Raw genomic sequence first — 20,614 nt, forward strand, 5'->3', positions numbered from 1 at the left:
AGAAAATAGGAATTGTCCTTGAGAGGAACAGCCAGTCAAAACTCTGACAACCACACAAAACATTCCTCCCTTTTGGCGATTCTGTCCCTTGGCAAGAAGCACATCCATTATTTTACTTCTGAGGGAGCTATGAAAAGTTCCTAGGGTTTTTTCTAGTTTGAACAAGTCCATGAAGCACTGCCTTTAGAGTAAATGATTCTGTACACGTCAGCAAAGCCCAGTGTTCCAGCAATTGTTTGTCAATGGCATGCACTGAATTAGTGGATGGCTTTTGGTGACAGTCAAACTCCAGTGAAGTCAATGACGAAACTTTCCTGACTTAGAATGTGGTATAATACAAACTATGCATAAAGGAATATAAAGGTGATAAAGGAATACAAAGGAATTTAAAGGTGATACGTAATATGCTCAATTGAATTTCTAGATTTTCTAGATGCTTATTTCCTTCCCAATGTCATTATAAGATTCTGAAGAGCTCATGAACAGAAGTCAAACATCCCAAAAACTTATAGGATAAGGATACTTGTATCAAAAAAGACAAAACAAAAATGACCTGCCATTTTGAAAATTTCCACTGCTTTTGAAAGACTGTTACTTTTGCAGTGGCAGGAATTAGACTGCAGTGAGAACATCACTACTTAAATACTCTTATTTGGCCTGCTTCCACATTTTTTCTATCTTTCTTAAACAGGTAAAATAAGTGGTAAAAAATCCAAATAAAACACACACACAAAAAATTCCTACACTGAACCTGATGTTTGATAAACAAGAATAATTACCACCTGAAAAAAACCCCACTTGTTAAGATTTAGAAAGCCTACACATAATGGAAAGGAAAAAGGTAATCAGAGCTGTCTTCAAAAATGGGATAAATGGTTTCATGTTTGGACTAACTCAGTAAACTCGCCATCAATCAGAACCAAAACATACAACTACAATTTCCAAATCACTTACACAGAAACATACAGCCTACAAATTTCAAGTTGCTCTTTTCATGGAGTTGGATTAGTTGGTATACAATTTATAAATCTTTGCATTTTTCACAGCTTACAGCCCTACTGCAAGTGCATATGAGTGTCCATGTCCACTGCTGGTGCTCAGACATCACTGGGAAGAACAATGATTTCAAAACAAAAAGGCTCAGCCCAGGAGACCAATGTGCAAAGAACAAAGCTAAAAAAATAAGGAGATAGAATGTGCACTGGGATTAATTACTTGATTACAGAGTCTGGGTTTAGGAAGAAAAAGGGAATTCAAGAGAAAAATTAACAAGAGAAGTGGTCAGGAAGCTGATTAAGCAGAGCACTGCGGTCAAATGAGAAAACAGGTGGGAAACACGAAACTACTCTGGAAGGGAGACTGAATTAGGAGGAAAATGGAAAAGGGACAAATCTGTTAGAATGTGTACTGGAACAAGGAGAATTTCTTGGCAAGGATTATGAATTTAAAAAGAAAAAAAATACATGAGGGGACACAGCCATGAGTAATGTCATATCCCATAAAGAGATTGCAAACACCAACAAGCACAGACTGGATGAGGACTCTGGGGCCACTGGTACAGAGAAGCTCAGATTTGGTCATCTCTCTGAACCCAACAGTTTTGTTCCTGCTAGTAATATATCTATCACTCTCTGTTTTACCAGTTTCACCTTCCCAAAGCCTAGGAAATTACATGAATATGTTAAAAAAAAAAAAAAAAACAAACAAAAAACAAACAAAAAACAACCCTACTTTTTACATTTCTTTTCTAGTTAGTGACTACTATATTGTAATTTACTGCTAGGGATTTTCTTCTTTCTTTAGGGTCTATTTTACAGTACTTGTAATGGTATGATGGAAAAATTGAGATGGCAATTTGTCCAAGGCCACACAGCTTGCCAATACCAGGACCAGAGCACAAGCTGAATGCCTCCCTCTTGAACCCCTTGCTTATTCTTCCACCCTGTGCTTCTCTGCAGCTAGGGGTGCTGAGTATCACCCTGTCAGAAGCAGGGTTTCTGAGAACTTTGGGACATGTTGAGCCTGAATTCCATTATATTCAGCTTCCTCAGAATCACATAGAGATTGACAATCTTTCTGGAAGAAACCCTCAAGGATTTTTTGGCACAATTTCCTTTCTTCCCATCCTGACTCCGGTCCCTTTCCAGTGCCGTTTTTCCAGCTCCTGTCACTCAGCCCTCCCTGCTGGAGCCCTGCAGCCGTGTGAGCTCCCCCAGCTGCAGCAGGGCTGGCTCCAGGCCCAAGGTAATAAACCCATCAGAGCTCATTAGCTCGGTGTGCACTGTGTCCCTCACCCCTGTGCTGTCATCCTCTGCTCACTCACTGCCTGGGAGCTGCCACACACCGGGGTGAGGGCACTGATACAGCAGAACCAAAACCTTTTGTTGCAGTGCTCTTCCCCACCCTCACCCAGAAAAGCCATCCTTTCTTTTCCCAAGCCTCTCACCCCTACTTTGCTCGCTAACAATTCCTGATTTCACGCAAGCAAAACTGAGCCTGTTCCATGTGGCGACTCCAGAATTCTCTGATACAAGAATTGCTGAAGTTTGTTATGCCAATGTATAGAAATGTAATAGATAGTCACACCTGTTAATCCAAATACCTATGTAATAGATAGACCGTGCAATGTAATAGAAAGTCTCAATAGATAGTTTTAAAATTAATTAAACCAACTTTCTCTTAACACAGGAATCCAGTTCTACAGGATACTCCCATAATGACCAGGTAGTAAAGCAGCCACACTTGCTGAAAGGCAAGCCCCCTTTCCATTGTCAGGCACAAACACTGGCTAGCACAAGAATTGAGAAGCAAGCAGAAATCTCATCTTTCTTTTCACAGAGTCCTATTTGAGGTTTAAAAAATTAGCCTGAAGGTGACATCCCATTTTTTATAAGCTCACATATAAACACATGAGATCTTTCTTTACATTTAACTACTGTACAACAGGATTTCCCTCCTGTAAGAAGGACCAAGAAGGGAAAGCAGAACTATCAAAGCAACAGAAGGAAGATTTTCCTGCTCTTTACCCAAAGCATAAACAACCCACAGAGCTGCCTTCCCTGGAACGTGCTGTAAACCTTGGTCCTAACCTCATTATGTTATCACCAGGCTGTGACACTGACCAGGCTTGTGCCGTTTGCAGTTGCCAGCAAAGTGACAGAAGCATTTTCCTCTCAGCTTCCTATCTTGGGCAGTCTACAGTTTTATTCCTAAATGTATGTTATCTCTGTGCTAATGCATAATTGCTGGGATAACAAGCAGAAAGCCTCTGCATCAGTCACAGCCTCTGCTGCAGACTGACTTTAATTCCCCTCAAACCAGTTCCAGTTTTCCTGGTTGCATTAACACACAACCGTTCTTTGCAGAGAGTTATACATGAGCTTATTTTAATTGTGAATTTAAATTAAGTCTCAGCAAGTTCATTAATACAAAAAAAAAAAAAAAGGGAAAAAATGAAAATGCACCTAATGCAACTGCCCCCCATCTATCTAAGTTCAATAGTTTTCCAGTACTTTCCAGTAACAATAGTTTTTAGTTACTTTTGCAGTAACACTGCAAAAGTAACACATAAAAACTGCTGAACCAATTTCAAGCATTTTTTATGAGTACATTATACTATCCTGGCATATTTCTGTTCCTGCCAGTGACAAAAACACTGCAGTGAGCATAAAATAGGAAATGTGGGGTTTAGGATAAATGTTCATTTCAAAAATGAAAGGGCTTCACAGCTCAAGTTACTGTCCCTAAACTTGATAAAAAAGGCCTGAAATTTTATAGGAATTAATATTGTAGGACGACAGATTGCAGAGAAACAGGCAAAATATCTAGGTGGAGTTAAACCTAATCTTGCAACACACAACCCTGGCTATTCACAATTCCTGGCTAATGCAAAAGGGAAGGAATTATTTACTGGACTCTTCTGTGTCTATTTCAATGCTCACCACTGAAGCATTATATCAAATTGGTCTTGCAGCAAAAGACAAATGGAGACACAGAAGAGATTGCTGGTTTTGTTCAGGTGCGTGGGGAAGGCACACAGCTCTGCCTGTGCTTTATGTGAGCAGTGGCTGATTTCGTGTGAAATTCACACAGAGCAATTATTTGTCCAAGCATTATTTAGGCATCATTTCTCCACTTTTACAGAGAGAAGAAAAGAGGACACTCACATCACCCAGAATTCCTTTCTCTTCCCTCACCACCCTCTACTCCATTAGCTTGTAGAAGGCAATTGATTGAATTTTGACCTCAGTCACCAAGGAAAATGTTATTTGAAAAGTTATGATGAAACTTTGGAGAAGGAATACTCTGAGCCTAAGGCAAATCTGGCAGTTTATTGGAAAAGTGTTCTGGCACTTTCAGAGCTTGTAAAGCAGTTACTGCCCATCGTGTTTTCTGTAGATAGTTTCTTGTATCTCAAGGAGTTAGAGATGTCTCAGGAAACCAGGGATGTGGGAGCTCCTGTGGTAGCTTTAACCCTAAACCAGCTAAATTGCAACATGAAAATGAATCAAGAGCTCTGGGCAGCTAGAAAAATTCAGTATGCATTCAATCACCTTTCTGCACAGTACACACATCCGTGCATGACCCACATGCACACACAAACTCCTTGCTTGTGTCACTTTACAGCCTGTGCAGCCCTTGAATTCATGGCTACAAAATAAATCTGATTGTGAAATAGATGTCCACAGGTAGGAAAAAGAAAATCAAAGATGAAGTGAGCACATGAGCTTTTACAGGAACACACTATTAACCCCAGCTTCTTTCCAGGCCCTTCCATGTGCAGTTTGGCTCTTTGACAGTGAGGTCCCACTCTTGCACAGTTCCTGCCTGATGGAATAACTGTGACTCTCACCTATTCTTTCATTCCATTCCAAAACACAACTAACACATTTTTTCACCCTTATCTCACCCATTTGCCCCCCATTCCCTCCGTTTTGCTCTGGACTTCACTCACAGAATGCAGCATGTGCTGCATACTCAGGCTGTGTGCTCCTCAATAGCAGTGTACACATGCCAAGGGATAAGTTTGTAAACTGAGAAAACAGCAACAAAACACACAAAACCCAACAACAGCAAACACAGACCAACAGGAGAGCACAGCCCACTGAGCAGCCACAGCTGCAGGATTTTCTCTGTCATGTAGAAAGGTCTTGACTTCACAAGTCCACACCAAATATCTCATTTCCCAGTTTTAATTATTTTTGCCATGAAGACAATAAGAACAACATGGAGTCAAGCAGATTACTCATTTCACTTTCTTCTTGCCCTACTTCTGTGAAACAGCTATTTAGGTAAACTAACAATTCCTCCTCATCCTCAAGGCTGTAACATTTCCAAACTTTCCTGAGATGATAACTCTTTCTTGGCTAGGTTATTTTTTAAACTCCACCAACAAATAACACAAGAGTTTTTATAGACATTCTAAATGATGCAAAAGATGTCTTGGGAAACAGATGCACAATGGAAACTCAAATCACAAGGTGCACATTTCTTGGTAGCAGAATAGTTTCAATACATCTTGTTCAATTACAAAGATACTTCCAGCCTGGTTTTAGTCAATTCCACAATGAATTGAGGCACATCCCAACAACCCAATTAAACTCAAACAAATTGTGTGTCCTCTAACCTTCAAATCTGCTTCATTTTCCTCTTTGAACCCTGCAAGGCACGACATGCAATGAACATACCTGTTTGCCTGACTAGGAAATCAACTGAATGTGGCTTTTATTAAATAAAATACACTAATTTTTGAGAGGTGCCCTACTGAAGTTTTTTAAGTATATACAGTACAACTCATCATTCTTAAACACTGTCACACCAACAAAGAACAGCCAAAGAGACACAAGACCAACTCTTGTGTATGTGTAGAGAGTAGTTCACAATCACCACCTCCTGCTTCTCTTTTTGTACTTCTTTAAGGAGTTACAGTGCAAATGCACCACACTACAAATTTTTTACTACTTTTTTTTTTTTAAGCATAGAAGTATTGTTTCAGCAACTCCTGAAGTTTGCAATGCGTTTTCTAAAACTTCGAGAGATTTAATCAGATGACTGACTTCCAAGAGCAGCATGAATCTTTATTAATTACAGTGTCTGTCAGCCACCCCAGTTGTTGCTACTTTGGAAGTATGGCTTTTGTTCTCCTCCTCTGTTGCTCTAAAATTTCTTAAGTCTCAATAAATTTTATTCAGGAAATAGCATCCCTGCTCCTAAACTCTGGGAGGGAGTTTTCATCCTGAGTCAACCTGACAAGTAGGAGATTTATTCACATATTTGAGAGGGGAAAAAAAATGTTTTCTGCTAATTCAGTGAACTGTGTTCCAGAGCTGGTTTGTGTTTTGCTCTTACTGAACAGAATTCTTTGCTATGGCTTCATGCTAAGCCCAAAGTAAACACTCTTCCTTTTTATACAGACAGCTCAATCCCAAAGCACCAACGCTGGCATCAGTGGTGACAGATGAAAAGCTATATTCCCCCAACAAGAGGGAATGATTAAAAAAACAAAAACAACCAAAAATTAAAAAAAAAAATCTTCAAACCAAACCAAAAACACCAAGTGCACAAATATCATTCAGCCAAATCAATGCATGTATCTGAAATGCAAACAATAATCAGTCATCAATCACCTGAGAGGGGGACAGCACCATTTTCACAATGGCACATGGTAAGACAAAAACCACTGGACAAAAATCACTGATTAAAAAGTATCTCCCACAAATACCTGCAGGTTAAAATTTACCAAGTCCTTTTGCAGCATGCTGAAATTTGTTAACCTAAACATCACATACAGCACCTGTGCAACTTTTTGGAATATTCATCCCTAAAACCAGCTCCACTGAGACAGGTAATAAAATGAATTGACAAGACATAGCAATCAAAACCAATTTTTATGTTCTTATCTTTGGTGGATATATTTACATTCCCTACCTTCACAAGTCTCCACAATCACTTTTCAAAAGGAATTTCAAAACAGCAAAACTAAACACCATTGTGGACTTACCAGATTGGAATTGGTGGCATTGGAATCATCTTCTGGAAAGGGGATATAGATAGCTAAGGCCACACAATTGGCAAAAATAGTCAGTAAAATAATTATTTCAAATGGTCTGAGGAATGGAGTTAAGGAAATTGTTCCAAAATGAGCACACAAAAATAAAAGAAATTTAAAAAAAACAATATTTGTAAGAACTCTGTTTAAAGAAAGCATTCCAAGCCTCTTATACTCTGAAAAAAAACATATGCCTTTTTAAGTGCTTTTAGGAGCTCCCAGCCAAAATTCTTCCTAATATGTCAAAAGCAGTGTAGGCCAGTCACGTGCCAGAATAAACAAAGGTTTCTTAAAAGTTTTTTCTTCTTTTACTTCTTTAGATTGCATTTCCCAATTTTCCTCTGAGTGTGGCTGCATTACATAATAAGATAAGATAATAAGAGAAACCTGTACTATAATGACTGTCCTTGCACTTTTGAAGATTCTTTTTTCCTGGTTGTTTTCATCTGCATTTATAAATTCTCAGATAATTCTAACAGACATTTTGGAGTTTCTTTTCTTTTGATGTTGTTGCTGTATTCTTGCCTCCCTTTTCTCAGTTTCTCTCTCATATCTTGGAGTTAAATGTGAGGCCTCAATCAATAATTACTATGGTTAGAATATGTTTCAAAAAGGATAAATTTTGTTAAGGTACAAAAAGTCTTTGTCCAAAATCTGCTTAGACTGCACATTGCCATGTATACTTGTTTTGTTTAAAAATTATTTGAGGGAGTATATTTTTTCTTATTTGCATTTCATTCAGCATCAGAGGGACCACAAAAGTTCAATATTTTAGGGACAGCAGGAAGCTGGGAGTCCCTCCTGACAAAGAAAAGCTCAGAGGCATTTCAACCTTGCACCAGCTTTGTTGGGGAATAGAGAGAAATCAAACGTTTGGAATGTTCAACAAAGCAATCCTGCACAAGCTCAGTGCCCCCCTGGCTGTCCAGGGGAACCAAAGGGCATTTTTCCACTGCACTCCATCCACTCCAGTGGTCTCCCTAATCTCCCTGCTGCCTCCAAACTCAGCCTAGAGAGCAGATTTATGGCCTGTCTGCATTTACTGCCCTGCAGGAACATCCTGGAGGCGATTTCTGGGATGACTCCCCAGCGCTCAGGAGGGGAGTGAGGAGCAGGAGAGAATGCCAAGCATAACCTGTGCCACAGAGCGCGTTTGAGCATGGCTTCATCCACCATGGGGCTGCCAAATGTCAGCACAGCAGGGATGGTTTTGGTCAGCAGGCTGCTGTTCTCAGCAGCCTAGAGCAGAAAGAACAGGGGAGCTCTGGGTGTCGAGCTGAGCTGCAAGATGTACACAAATTCCAGGCACCTGCCTGCTGCTTATCCTCACATGCATGCTGCATTTCACACAGGGGACACTCAGAGGGCTCCAGGCTCACCAGAATACTGTGCTTAAGCCTCTGAATAATAGGAGATAAATGGTACCACAGAGGCAGCAGAGGAGATCAGGGCAGGAAGAGAAATCTACATTGGAAATCAGTGAGACTTCTCAGGTTTGTACTGCCCCAGGCTGTTTGTATAATGTTTACTGCTTAAATACCTGGATTTCCACAGGCTTTCATTTTCCTAATCACTTTTTTCCCTCCAAATTTTTGTTTGTTTCTTTTGGCAGAATTATTATCCATTAATTTATCACTGTTTACACTTATTTCCTTTCATTTCAATTCTCTTTTTGCACTGTAAACATTAAATTCTATCAAATCTACAAATACACTGCACAAAAGGCAGAAAATTAAATACACAGCTAAATCCTTGCAAAATAAGGTAATTAATTCATTTCACTTTTTTCTTGAATGCAATTGCTCATTCAGGCTCTTAACACTGTAACATTTGGGTAAGAAACACTGCTGAAGTACTATTTGATATTTGTTTAATATCTATTATGCTTAAATTTAGTGGTACTACAAATTAGTCTAAGCCTTTCTCAGTAGTTTTCAGCAAGTAGAAAAAGTCAGAATATAGAATTAAACTAAACCCTGTGACAACCCTTTGATAATGCTTGTTGTCATTGAAGTGTTTCAGGTTTACAAACTCCAGATGTTCAATGAGAGGTTCTGATGGAAAAAAATACTTCCATCAAATCACTTAAAACCAAACAAAACCCCAAACTGCAAGCTTCAGCATCTTTGTGTTGCTTCCATTGCACTGTTTGGTCATCTCTTGGTCTCAGCAGTGCTGTACCCTGGTTTGCAGCACCTCATTCCCATCATTTATTGCTGATTTTATCCATCTATCAAATGTAACTCTGAAGACATGTGGTGACTGGGGTGCCGCTAAGCAAACCAATATTCAGTTTTATCCTGTTAGTCATCACCCATCATCTCATGCTTAAAGTATCAGACTTGTGTCAGAAGCAATAAAAAAATAGCAAACTTAATCAGGGGACTAAAAATTAGCATCTGAAGAAGAAAGGAAGAGGCAGGCAGGTGGTTTAAGGACATCCAAAGATTGACAGGAGCATTTTTAACAAGTTCTTAATCTAAAAAGTATGTCCATGTCAGTAATACCTGATATACTCATTTTCTGTTTTCACCCAGCATCCCACCAGACACCCAAGGGAATAATATTATCACATTGTCTTAAATGCCTTAATTCATTTTTTTTATCATATTAACTACTGCCAAGTTCTGTACTGCCTTTCCTTGACATGCTTATCTACCCCTAGAAACATTCTTTTTCTTTTGTATTTCCTGAAGAACCCCATTAGCTTGTGATTACTGTGATTACAGGGTTAATCCTGATTTCTCTTTGAGGATGCAATGAGAAACACAATTTCAATTTGAGTTTCACCCCAAAGACTCAAATTCCAGCTTGCACTGACCAGACTGGGATGACTGGGAAGGCTTTGCTCTTTGCACACCATAAAGCAATGACCAGACTCTCCCTGACTTTCCAGGGAAGCAGCACCAACCCCTTCACTCTGCAGCTCTGTGTCAGTGGTTATCATCCATCATCTGTGACACCATCTGTCTCTTGTTCAGACTGTCAGATCTGGCTCTGCACTGCTTTTGGACATGTTACTTAACTGCATTTATTTTTCCTTTATCCCTTACCACACAATACTGTGTCTTATGATTTTGACCAGAATTCCAATAAAATCAACAGTTCTCAGCCCAATCTCAGGGTTTTACTGCATACCTTTGGGGGTTTTTACCTTGTCTTTTTGCCCCATTCTTTTCTCCATACTGTAGAAAGTGTGATGTCACATGTTGAACAAAAAGGTGCATAGTTCAAAGTAGCAGAGCTTTGGAGTGGTTACACCTCTAAAAAACCAATTAAAATAAAAAAAGGGAAAGCCAGGAGTTGCTATCAATCCCATAGGTTGATAGCCCTGACCTCAGATACCTTGAATATCTCCCATGCATTTCCTGGGCCATACTTTTTCCAAAGAACAGAATTCAACCTCTCAATTCAAGCTTCTAGTAGTCTCTGACACCAGAGTGTAGTTAAGATTTCACTTCTAAACCTCTTTCCTCACATGCCCCCTCTTCAGCATAAACCACCTCAGTTAAGACATCAAAAATTATTTGTGTACTTTGAGTTCCCAGTGGTGGAACTTTGAAACTGATGCATAGATTTCAATCTGATGCATGGATTGCAACCCGATGCACCACTGATTTCAACCCAATGCATGGGTTGCAACCCAATGCATTAAATTCTACCTGATGCATTGATTTCCACCCAATTCATGGATTTCAAACCAATGCACGGACTGCAAAACAATGCACAGGTTTCCACCCGAGGCATGGATTTCAAAGCAATGCATGGATATCCACCCTATGCATGAACTTCAAACTGCGGCATGAAATTCCACCTGATACATGGATTTCCACCTGATGCACGGATTTCAACCCAATGCATGAAATTCCACCCAATGCATCACTGATTTCAACCCAATGCATGGATTTCCACTTGAGGCATGGATTGCAAAACAATGCACAGATTGCAAACCAATGCATAGATTGAAAAACTGGTGCATGGATTTCAACTCAACGCATAAAATTCCACCTGATGTGCTGACTTCAACTCGATGCATTGATTTCCAACCAATGCATGAAATTCAACCCAACGCACGGATTTCCGCCCAACGCACGGATTTCCGCCCAACGCACGGATTTCCGCCCAACGCACGGATTTCCGCCCAACGCACGGATTTCCGCCCAACGCACGGATTTCCGCCCAACGCACGGATTTCCGCCGCCCATTCACAAGAGCTGCTGTGCACAGAGGCCCGCCTGCTGGCCATGCGAAGGATATTTCCATTCGACGATGCTGATGCACGCCCTCCGGATGGGATTCTTCAGCGTGAGGCACAGCAGTGCCCGGGGCGGGCGGGTGGCTGTGGTGGTGCCCTGCTTCTTCTGCTTGCCGTACTGCTGCCGCTTCCTCTGCGTGGAGCTGGCCGTGGAGATGGTGGCGTTGCCGGCGCTGCCCATCAGCTTGGCCTGCCTGGCAGCATCGATGGCAGCCTGCCAGGACAGAGCTGCCCCCGGCGTGGGGATGTGCTCCGGGGCGAGCCCTGCAGCTGCATTGGCGTTCATGTTGGCATGAGCCGGACGGGGACTCCCATAGTTGGAACCTGTGAGGGAAAAAGAATTAAAAACAAAATAAACCAGAGAAATTTGTGAAGATGTTTTTTAAACTGCAGAAGAGATAGCTAATGCCTTTTTTAAACCTTCAGTGTAGAGTAACTCAAATTCTTCACTGTAAAGTAATACTACCATGCAATCTTTTGTCTTGCAAGAGATTCCCAACCAGACTGATGGATTCTGAGCTGTTAGAAGTGCCTCCAGTCAATGTCTGGAGACATTCAGAGAAAATAAACTATCCTTTCTTTTTCACCCACATATTTTGCAAGTTGGACTGTTTGAAAGTTCAAAAGGTGAGGCTAGTCCTCATCACCTTCTCACTCAGACATGCAGCACGATGCTATCTAGTACATGGCAAAGGACCCAGATGAAATTGTCAAGTCCTGTTACAAAAACCTTCATGCTTCTTGGAGGTTACCTGAAGGCAAGGTGAAATTTTGACAATAACCTTAATTATCCCTGCACAAAACATATATGTACGCTCTAAGAACAGCCTGAGCAGGAGGTCCAGTGAAGCAGAAACAAGCACACAAGGACACAGCTGGTGGCCTTGTGCTCTGTGTGTTCCTGTGCAGAGAGTTTAGGCCAACCGCAAGTTTAGAAATTGGAACTAATGCCATATCCTGACAAACTACTGAATCAATGGAGAAATTCATTTTAAAAGCACAAAATAATAAGAATGCTAAAACCCGGCAGTCCCAAGTTTTGCAGCTTCTTTAGCCAAAAGTAAGGAAGTATATGCATTTACCAAATCCTAATAATGGAATATTCACATCAGGTGACATGTGGCTGGTGCTGAGAAGGTCTTGGCAGTACAAAAATTAAAGTCACTCTCTCAAGCCAGTGCAGTTGATCCAGTGTTTCAGTAAAGTCACCTCTGCCTCTTCAGTGAGGCTTTTCCAGCGACCCAAATTAAAACCCCAATCACTTAAAGAGGAAAGAATTTGGAAATTTCAAGAGATTGTTTTACTCTTTGGGCTATGCTTCAGTGTTTTACTCTTTGGGCTATGCTTCAGTTGAGTTTTGCAAGAACTTGTGAAATATTAACTGAATTTTATCCCAGACACTTTACAGAAGAAAATGTAAGTCCAGTTTAAAAAGTGCAACACGGATTCTACACAAAGTCACAACATCAAACTCTGATTAAGAAGAATGCCTTGTTTAGGTATGTCCTGTATCACATTTAAGAGATTATTTAATTTGCATGGACTTGTGAGTTTGCCCATAATTTGAGGTACAAGTAAAAGGAGGCCTGAGAGGTCAACAGATGTTATTCCTCCACAGTTCAGCTTCCAAATCCTGCCCATTCCTGGCTCAGGAATTCTGAATGGTTCCCCTGACGTCTCAGCTGCAGGCTGTGCTTCAGAGAGAGTGCACACACAGGGGGCAGAGAGAGGAAACCCTGGCAAGGAGTGAGAGCACCTGCTTCAAAGCAAGCCCAAAGCCTCCTGTTGACCATGCTCCACTTTAGATTAGTGCAGAACTGTGGTGTTGTTAAATAGGACAGATGGGCTCCTGCAGACTGTTAGACAAAGCTGAGGGAAGACCACTTGTGACACTGTTTCTTTTGCAGTATCAGATGAAAGACATTTAAAACCAGGTAGTTGGAAAGCTCTTCTTGAATGGAAATAATTACTCAAGATGCATATTTCATAGCTGGTTGTGCAGTGCCAAGGTAGCACAGCACTGACTGCACTACAAATGAATGAAAGCAGGTGGAATAAATACAATTACATTGACACACAGAGTGCAACAGGATATGCCTCTGCCTAGAAAGCATTCAAGATTTGTAAATTCACCTCACTGCAACACAAGGAAGGACATGATAGTGTCAGATGTTACTTTACGTCAGGCATTGCTGTAAGATTTTCAGGCTGTTACAGAGCAGGGAAATCCAGAGCTTGCCTCTGCTCACTGAAAAACCTCCTTGCTGCAAACCAGCCAAAGGAAGCTGATGAGTAATGTGACTCTGATATGTGAAAGGGAAAGCTGAAAAAAACAAGGAATGGGAAATGGTTAATTCACATCCCTCACATTTTGAAAATGAAGAAAAAGAGCTTTCAGAATCCTACAGGCTAAGCAGATTTCCTCGATGAAGCAGGCAATCAAGTGGCAGACAAAGTTAGTTTTCCAAGGCTAAGCAAATTGTGCACAGCACTACTCATGGGACACGTATTTATTTTCAGACTTGTTCCAGATGCAGTTTTTCTCTTAGCATCTCTTTGACCTCCCTAGCCTGAGGCACGCTGGAAAGGAAAAATAAATGGAAAATCACTCTAATTATTCTCCCACTCCAGTTTTTCTTTAATACTGACCCATTAGAGTGGAGAAGAAAGATGTGTGTTTTCCAGTGAAAGCAAACTTGCTGATCCCTCTCCACAGTGTTCTTATCATGCTGACTAGACCATGTGCTCCTGTAAATAAACAGCTGCTGCTTCTTAATGAAGACTTTTCTGCAATTTGGGAATGTGTCAAGTTCCATCATTATTACTTCTTATTAGTTAGGTTCCACATGAGGATCCAAGTCATGCATTTTGACTTTGATGTGCCAGAAAATTTAAGGATCCAGCTTTTGGTGGTTTCATTGGTTTTGCTTCTAATATGATCAGCAGTCCCATAGCAAAGTGCTTTGTCTCAAATTAGTTTCAAACGATGAGTCAGTAATGACAGATTTATATCAACAAATATTACAAATATTGATAACTGATAAAGCTCTCTCTGCTTTATGAAGCTCTGAGGCTGCAGACAGAATCTCTAGTAAATGAGAAATGGCAATGACAAAAGACTTGTTCTGGAGGTACTTTATAGAAATAGCTTGAATAAAAGAGTGAAGCTCCCACAGCTGCATTCAAGAACTGAGCAAGATCTTTTCAAAGGCAGCACAGCCAAAGTTTCAGGGAGAATGAAATTCCACACTATAATCTAAATGCTTTGGGTTAATTCCTGGGAAGAAAGGAGAACAGAGTTCCTATTGAACTCATGAGGCACTAAGCTGAAATTTCACCTACAGCACTCATTCCTCCCCCACCACAAAACTTTGCTGCAACCTGAGAGCTGCAGTCACTGGATTTGAGGTTTTTTTCTTTTTGCAGTACAACAGTGAATAGTCCACTCAATTTCCCCACTACAAATAAAGTTTCACACTACCAAATACACCATTATTCAAGCTGGATGTTGACCAGAACTAGGAAATGGAGATTGAGCCCCCACCCAAATGCAATAACTCACTAAACACTCTGATCCACAGCATCATCACCCTGCTAATCCCCACCACACTTCAGCAAGAATTTCCACTGTTGACTCTGTCCAGCTGGTGCACAAAATTCTGCCCTCTCAAACCCTTCTGTGCTATGGATCATTAATTTGAGCATTTAAATATAATTAAACAGAAAAGTCTATATATGTGAACAAGTTTGATTACTAAGTCTTTGGAAAAGATTTTCACTTCTGAAAAAAAAATGCAGATTTGTAGAACTAAAACACATGCAGAAACAACAGAAACACAGGTCTCAAAAATCAGAGTTAAGTCACAAAAGTAACAGGTAAGGTTGCTCTACAACAGGAAATGAACCATGTTGCACAAAGTACCTGATGCTGAAAGCTTACAACTAAATCACTAAAATTGTAATTACCGAAACCATTAAAATACACAGTGATGACCATTTTAAGTGCTATTTGAATTCTAACACCATCTTTCATGCCACCTATTACTATATCAAAAAAGCATCATAAAAAACCCCAACTATGCAGTGACCATTTGATACAAGACATGGGCAGCTTAATGACACAACGGAATCACAACTTTTGAGGGTTTTTGCTTTCATCTAGTTAAGCATACATCTATTTAGAAAAATTTGTGCTTAGATTAATTATTTAAATGAAAAATAAACCAATCCTGATGTGAAATGTCATTTTTTCCCCCAACACTTTGAAAACAGCAGATCCTAAAATTGCACACCCTGAAACTGCTGTGTTTTCCCCTAAAGCAGAGGAGAGCTGGGTACAGTAAAAGATGAGATTGGTTAACTCAGTGTCTTAGCTGCTCTCAGAATGAAGGCAAAAAGCAAGTAGGAAACGGGTCACATTGCTAAGATTGTGTGTGAGACCAGTTCAAGCCCACAGGAAAAAGGGTACAAAATATTGAAGTGAGAGGTGTCAAAATCAGAAGCACGAAGAACAACACCAGTAAAAAGTCAGTGCATGAGATCATCTGTTAATGAGGAAGAATGTGGAAAACATTGATCCATTAACCAATGGAAAAATGAGAGCATTTGACAAATTATTCCAAGAAGGATTAAGTATTGCACGACATTTTTGCATCAATTTTTACTTTAAAAATATCCATCAAGAGCTGATGACTATCACAAAAAAACCCCAAACCAGAACAGGTATGATTTCCAACTGTAAAAGGGAAACAAATCATTGGATAATGTCCATGCTTTCAGCTGCTTTGGTAGCTACTTTGCATCCTAGAATGTCCTAGAATATTTAAAACACCTTCTGAAATAACCTCAAAGCTGTTGGCTGCTGGCTTGAACTCATGGAAGACAGGAGAGATCTCAGAGGACTCAGAAATGGTAAGAGGAATCTCCAGTTAAAAAAATAAAATAAAATAAAATAAAAATAGAAGGGCAAATTTACATCCAAATTAACTTCAGTTTCAAAAAAACAAAAATTTTTTAAAAAATGGAATAAGTAAAATAAACAAGCACCAGCAAGTACTTGCAGGACAAGTAGAAAACAAGCAAGAGACATGGACCTGTCATGAACACATTGCATCAAAGAAAACCAGTTTCCTCCAGAACTGAGCAACAGAATTCCCAGGCAAAGTAGAAGAAGTAGGTCCATGCCTCCTGGTTTTATTAATAGTTCTATGAGGTCTTGCATGATAGTTTCATCAGAATTCTAGGGATATACAGGCAAAAAAAAAAAATTGGTATGTCATGAATATGAAACCAGTGGATGCCTGGGAGCAGTTATCTTTGCTGCACATCCAAATTGGGGATGTGTCACAGGGAGGTACCCGAGAGCCTGCCCAGCATCTGATCCTGTTCCATGTTTTGATTCTGCTCAATTAATGATCTGGGTGATTACATGGTGAACAGTGTTATTAAACAAGCAGGTAACTGTGAAGCTGGGAGGTAAAGCAAATACACTGAAGGACAGGATCTGAATTTAAAATTAACTCCATGAATTGAAGAAAAAGCCTTTAAAATAGGAAGGAGTTCAGCAGAGACAAATGCAAAGTATTTAAGCAAAATGATTCATCTGCCCAAATTATTTTCAGGAAAGCCTTGGGGGGTTTGTATTGGATCCCCTAGAGAAGAGAAGTTGGTATTGTCATTCAACAGAGCGCAAGTTGATATTGTCATTCTGCCTTCTTCCCATTAAAATGCAGTGTTAACCATGGAGTGCACAAACAGGGATAAAACCTGGAATGCAGAGGGTTTGCAGTTTTGGCTTCCCCAGCCCAGACAGACTGGCTGAGCTCAGGCTGCCCAAAGTGGGCAAGGAAACCAACCCAAGGCCTGGGAAACACGAGCCCAAGGCAAAGGCACAGGAATGGGAATGGCAGGGTGGCATGATAACAGCCTTGGAGCATGTCTACATATGTAATATATATATTTTTAAACATATATGTATGTACTTCAATGAACAGAAAGTTCATACCCATCACCAAACTCACAGGCAATAAGCAGAAGGGTTTGCAGTAAGAAAAACTCTGGCCTTCCACACTCTCAAGTGTGTCAGACCAGGCCAGCAAAAATCTCTATCTGCAATCACACCTAAGTTGAGATTTCTAGTGAGCAGCAGTTTCTTTTGCTCATTTAAAGCAAGTTTGACATGAAGAAAAGCCTGTGCACAGACATCTAATGTATTTATTTCATCCATGAAAAGAGACCCCTCTGAGTAAACCCTGCTTCACTCCAGCCTTTAGAGGATATAATAGACTTTCTAAAGCCTAAATTTTAGCCTAATAGACTTTATAAAGGCTACATTTTAAAAGCCAAATAGATTAACCTTACTATCTCAGGACATTGACCAGCCACAAAATTTACACAAAAATTTAAAATCTGAACACAAAATTTAAAATCTTAATATGAAATAAATCCATTTATTTGTATGAAAAAGCAGATTTTTTTCCAGAAATCTTTACTAACTTTTCAGTTTCCCTGCCTAGAACTTTCCTACAGTAAATGCAAGGCTGCACTCACCTAAAACTCTTTTTTGAAGCATGATTTGGATATTTTTTCCTTATCAGCCCTTTTAAAAAAAGTTAACAAGACATTAATTCTGATATCTAACAGTTAAAGTGATGCTAGGGCTTTCCCCCCCACTAATAGTAGGGTTTTCTGAAGGCATCCTGCAAGTAGAGGTAGGAATTACAATGAAAACTGGATTGATTACAACTAGGGCTTTTTCTATAACAAATTTTGTTATTTAACACATACACTTTTAAATATCACATCAGGCCAAGACTCAGTGTAGTTTCTAGCCCAGATAAGAGAGTTAAGAATTTCTCCCGTAAATTTTTGGGGGGTTTCAGAACATACATGTACATGGAAAATACATTATTTAAGACAGTTTGTTTGCCATAGTTGAGACTAAACATTTTTTTTTAAATCTATACAAAAATATAATTTTCAAGAACTGTGCTTCACTCAACATGAGATCTTGGTTTTCCTTCTTTCCATCCTCAAAAGCAAGGATTTTTATCTGCATGCCATTCACAAAAGATGCAATGAACTCCAAGCAATGTGAAAAAAAGTCCATTTCAATGAAGAGCACAAGTGCACAAGCTGCTCTTACTTCCAGCACCAAATGCCTCCAAGTTAAATATTTACTCCTGAAAATTAACTTCTGACACTGTGTGGCAAATTATTGTCATTTTGCCAGCACTGTTTAGGTTTGGAATTTTCTGAGAAAGGTTCCACGTTGGTAGAACAGGCAGCACAGTGGATTTCTGGCTCATGGATGAGGCACAAGACTGTAAGCAATAATAATTTCCTCTATTCCCTACTGAAATAAAGTATGGGACAGCTCTTCCTTAAAATCACGACGTAAACAGTTCTCTCCATGAAAAAAATGCCATATTTCAGAGGATGTTGCAAATAAAGTCATTCTTCCATATGCATAAATCTTGGATGTACAAAATATCCAGACAACAAGACAGCAATTTTTAGGATTTCCCTTACTTTTCTGCTTGAAAATGCTGTGGTTTTCAAAGAGCACAGTTCAGATGTTTAGGGTGGTTTTGAAGTTCTTTTGCTTTGTGGCTTTTTGGCTCATTTTGCTTTTTGGAGGCTGGGGAGAAAGGAAGGGGCACTGTTTGTTTTGCACTGTGGGCTTTTTTAATAAAAGACACCATCTTTTACTTGTAGTAAAAACAAAATATATTCCTACTTAATGATAAATTTGGGATTTAAAGCAACTCTCTGTTCAGGCCCTTTGACCAAAGAGGCATCTCAAACCTTGCCCAGGAGAATCTAGAAAGCTCAAAGTTTGAAAATCCTCAGCAGACACAAAGATCCATCTAGCTTAGGGTGATTCTCTTCTGTAACTATGGAATCAAAAGAAACAGACTGGGGAGTGAAGTTTGGGGTTTTTAGAGAGGAGGAAGAGGGGGGGAAAGCATGAACCCTGCTACATAATAGGATCTGAGACAAGTGCCTAATGTGTTGATAATTGATGAAAGGTAAACTCAGCTGAATTACAAATTCTATCAGGAGATAAATTTATTAGGGTGAGGAGGTGTTAAGAGGAAAATATCCTCCAAAACACTACAAGAAAGCCCAGAGAAACCCACAAAGGATCCTTCTTGGGTTTCTTGAGATGAGTTTCTGGTAGCTCCAGAAATCAAGCCAGGGAACTTTTCCCTTCAATCACAACTCAGTGAAACATTCATAAAACTCAAAAGCAGCAACAGAGGAGCAGTGACAAACATCTCTTTGCTGACAAGAGGATTTGTATTTGTCTGAGAGACCCCAATTAGCCCCAAGGTTGAAGGAACAACTAGAGAGGGTATTTTTTACAGTAATCCACATTTCTCCTGGGATAACACCATCTCCAGCAGGACACAGAGCACAAGGACAAGTAAATAGAACCCCAAAGTTCCTCACCTTCAGGCAGCTGTAGATGCATCTCTCATGGTATATTGCTTTGATACATCATTTTAAATAGAACACCTATTTTTAGGGCACCTGTCAGCACAAAAGCTTTGCAGTGACATGCACACACATCATGGAGAGCTGCTTGGAGGGACACTAGGCAAACTCCAAGCACAAATCCTCAACCAAGAGAGAGCTTTCCTGCTTAAATGTCACAGACATTTTCTGGATAAATGCCTTTACCCAGGATTTCTCTCCTGGGAAGCTGAGAAGCCTCAGAGAAATGAAAACAAATTCTTATCTCATTTGCTTCTCCTGTGTTTTGCTGCTTTGGAATGCGTTTGGAGACTGTTTCATTGGTTTCATGTGAATTGTTTTGACTCATTGGCCAATCAGGGCCAAGCTGTGTTGGGACTCTGGAAAGAGTCACAAGTTTTCATTATTATCTTTTTAACCTTCTGTAAGTATCCTTCCTGTATTCTTTAGTATAGTTTAGTATGGCATTCTTTAATATAATAAATTAGCCTTCAAAAACATGGAGTCAGATTCATCATTCCTCCCTTCATCTGGGAACCCCACAGATACAATACTTAAATGCAATTTTTTCCCACTGTTTGTCTAAATTATCATTACCACCATTACAGGTGCTGGGTGTAAGCACATCTTTGGTAAGATTTCCTGGACTTCAGTAAAATTTCCCTGGAGATTAACTTTAACTCAATAAATTGGATTCTTCTGACAAACCTGTCATTTTCTTATTGGTGAATGATTACTCTTCACTTAGTGAGTAATCTAAATATAACTTCTTTACAGAAATTAAGCTCTTACACTTCAAAAATAATCCTCACCATATTAGATGGTCTCCAGAT

General features: G+C 39.8%; 1 protein-coding gene across 19 annotated transcripts in view; it reads right to left on the bottom strand.

Moving 5' to 3' along the window:
- The window catches only part of CACNA1C (calcium voltage-gated channel subunit alpha1 C), a 450,530-nt gene that overhangs the window by 369,254 nt on the left and 60,662 nt on the right, over positions 1-20,614 (bottom strand). For all 19 annotated transcript variants that reach the window (XM_063153847.1, XM_063153843.1, XM_063153842.1 and 16 more), the window contains exons 2-3: positions 11,305-11,627; positions 7,001-7,105 (exon numbers count right to left, since the gene is read on the bottom strand). In XM_063153847.1, the coding sequence (XP_063009917.1) occupies positions 7,001-7,105; positions 11,305-11,627 (428 nt within the window). The remainder of the gene's footprint in view (positions 1-7,000; positions 7,106-11,304; positions 11,628-20,614) is intronic.

Source organism: Melospiza melodia, chromosome 4 (assembly GCF_035770615.1).
Source record: "Melospiza melodia melodia isolate bMelMel2 chromosome 4, bMelMel2.pri, whole genome shotgun sequence".
Lineage (NCBI taxonomy): Eukaryota > Metazoa > Chordata > Aves > Passeriformes > Passerellidae > Melospiza > Melospiza melodia.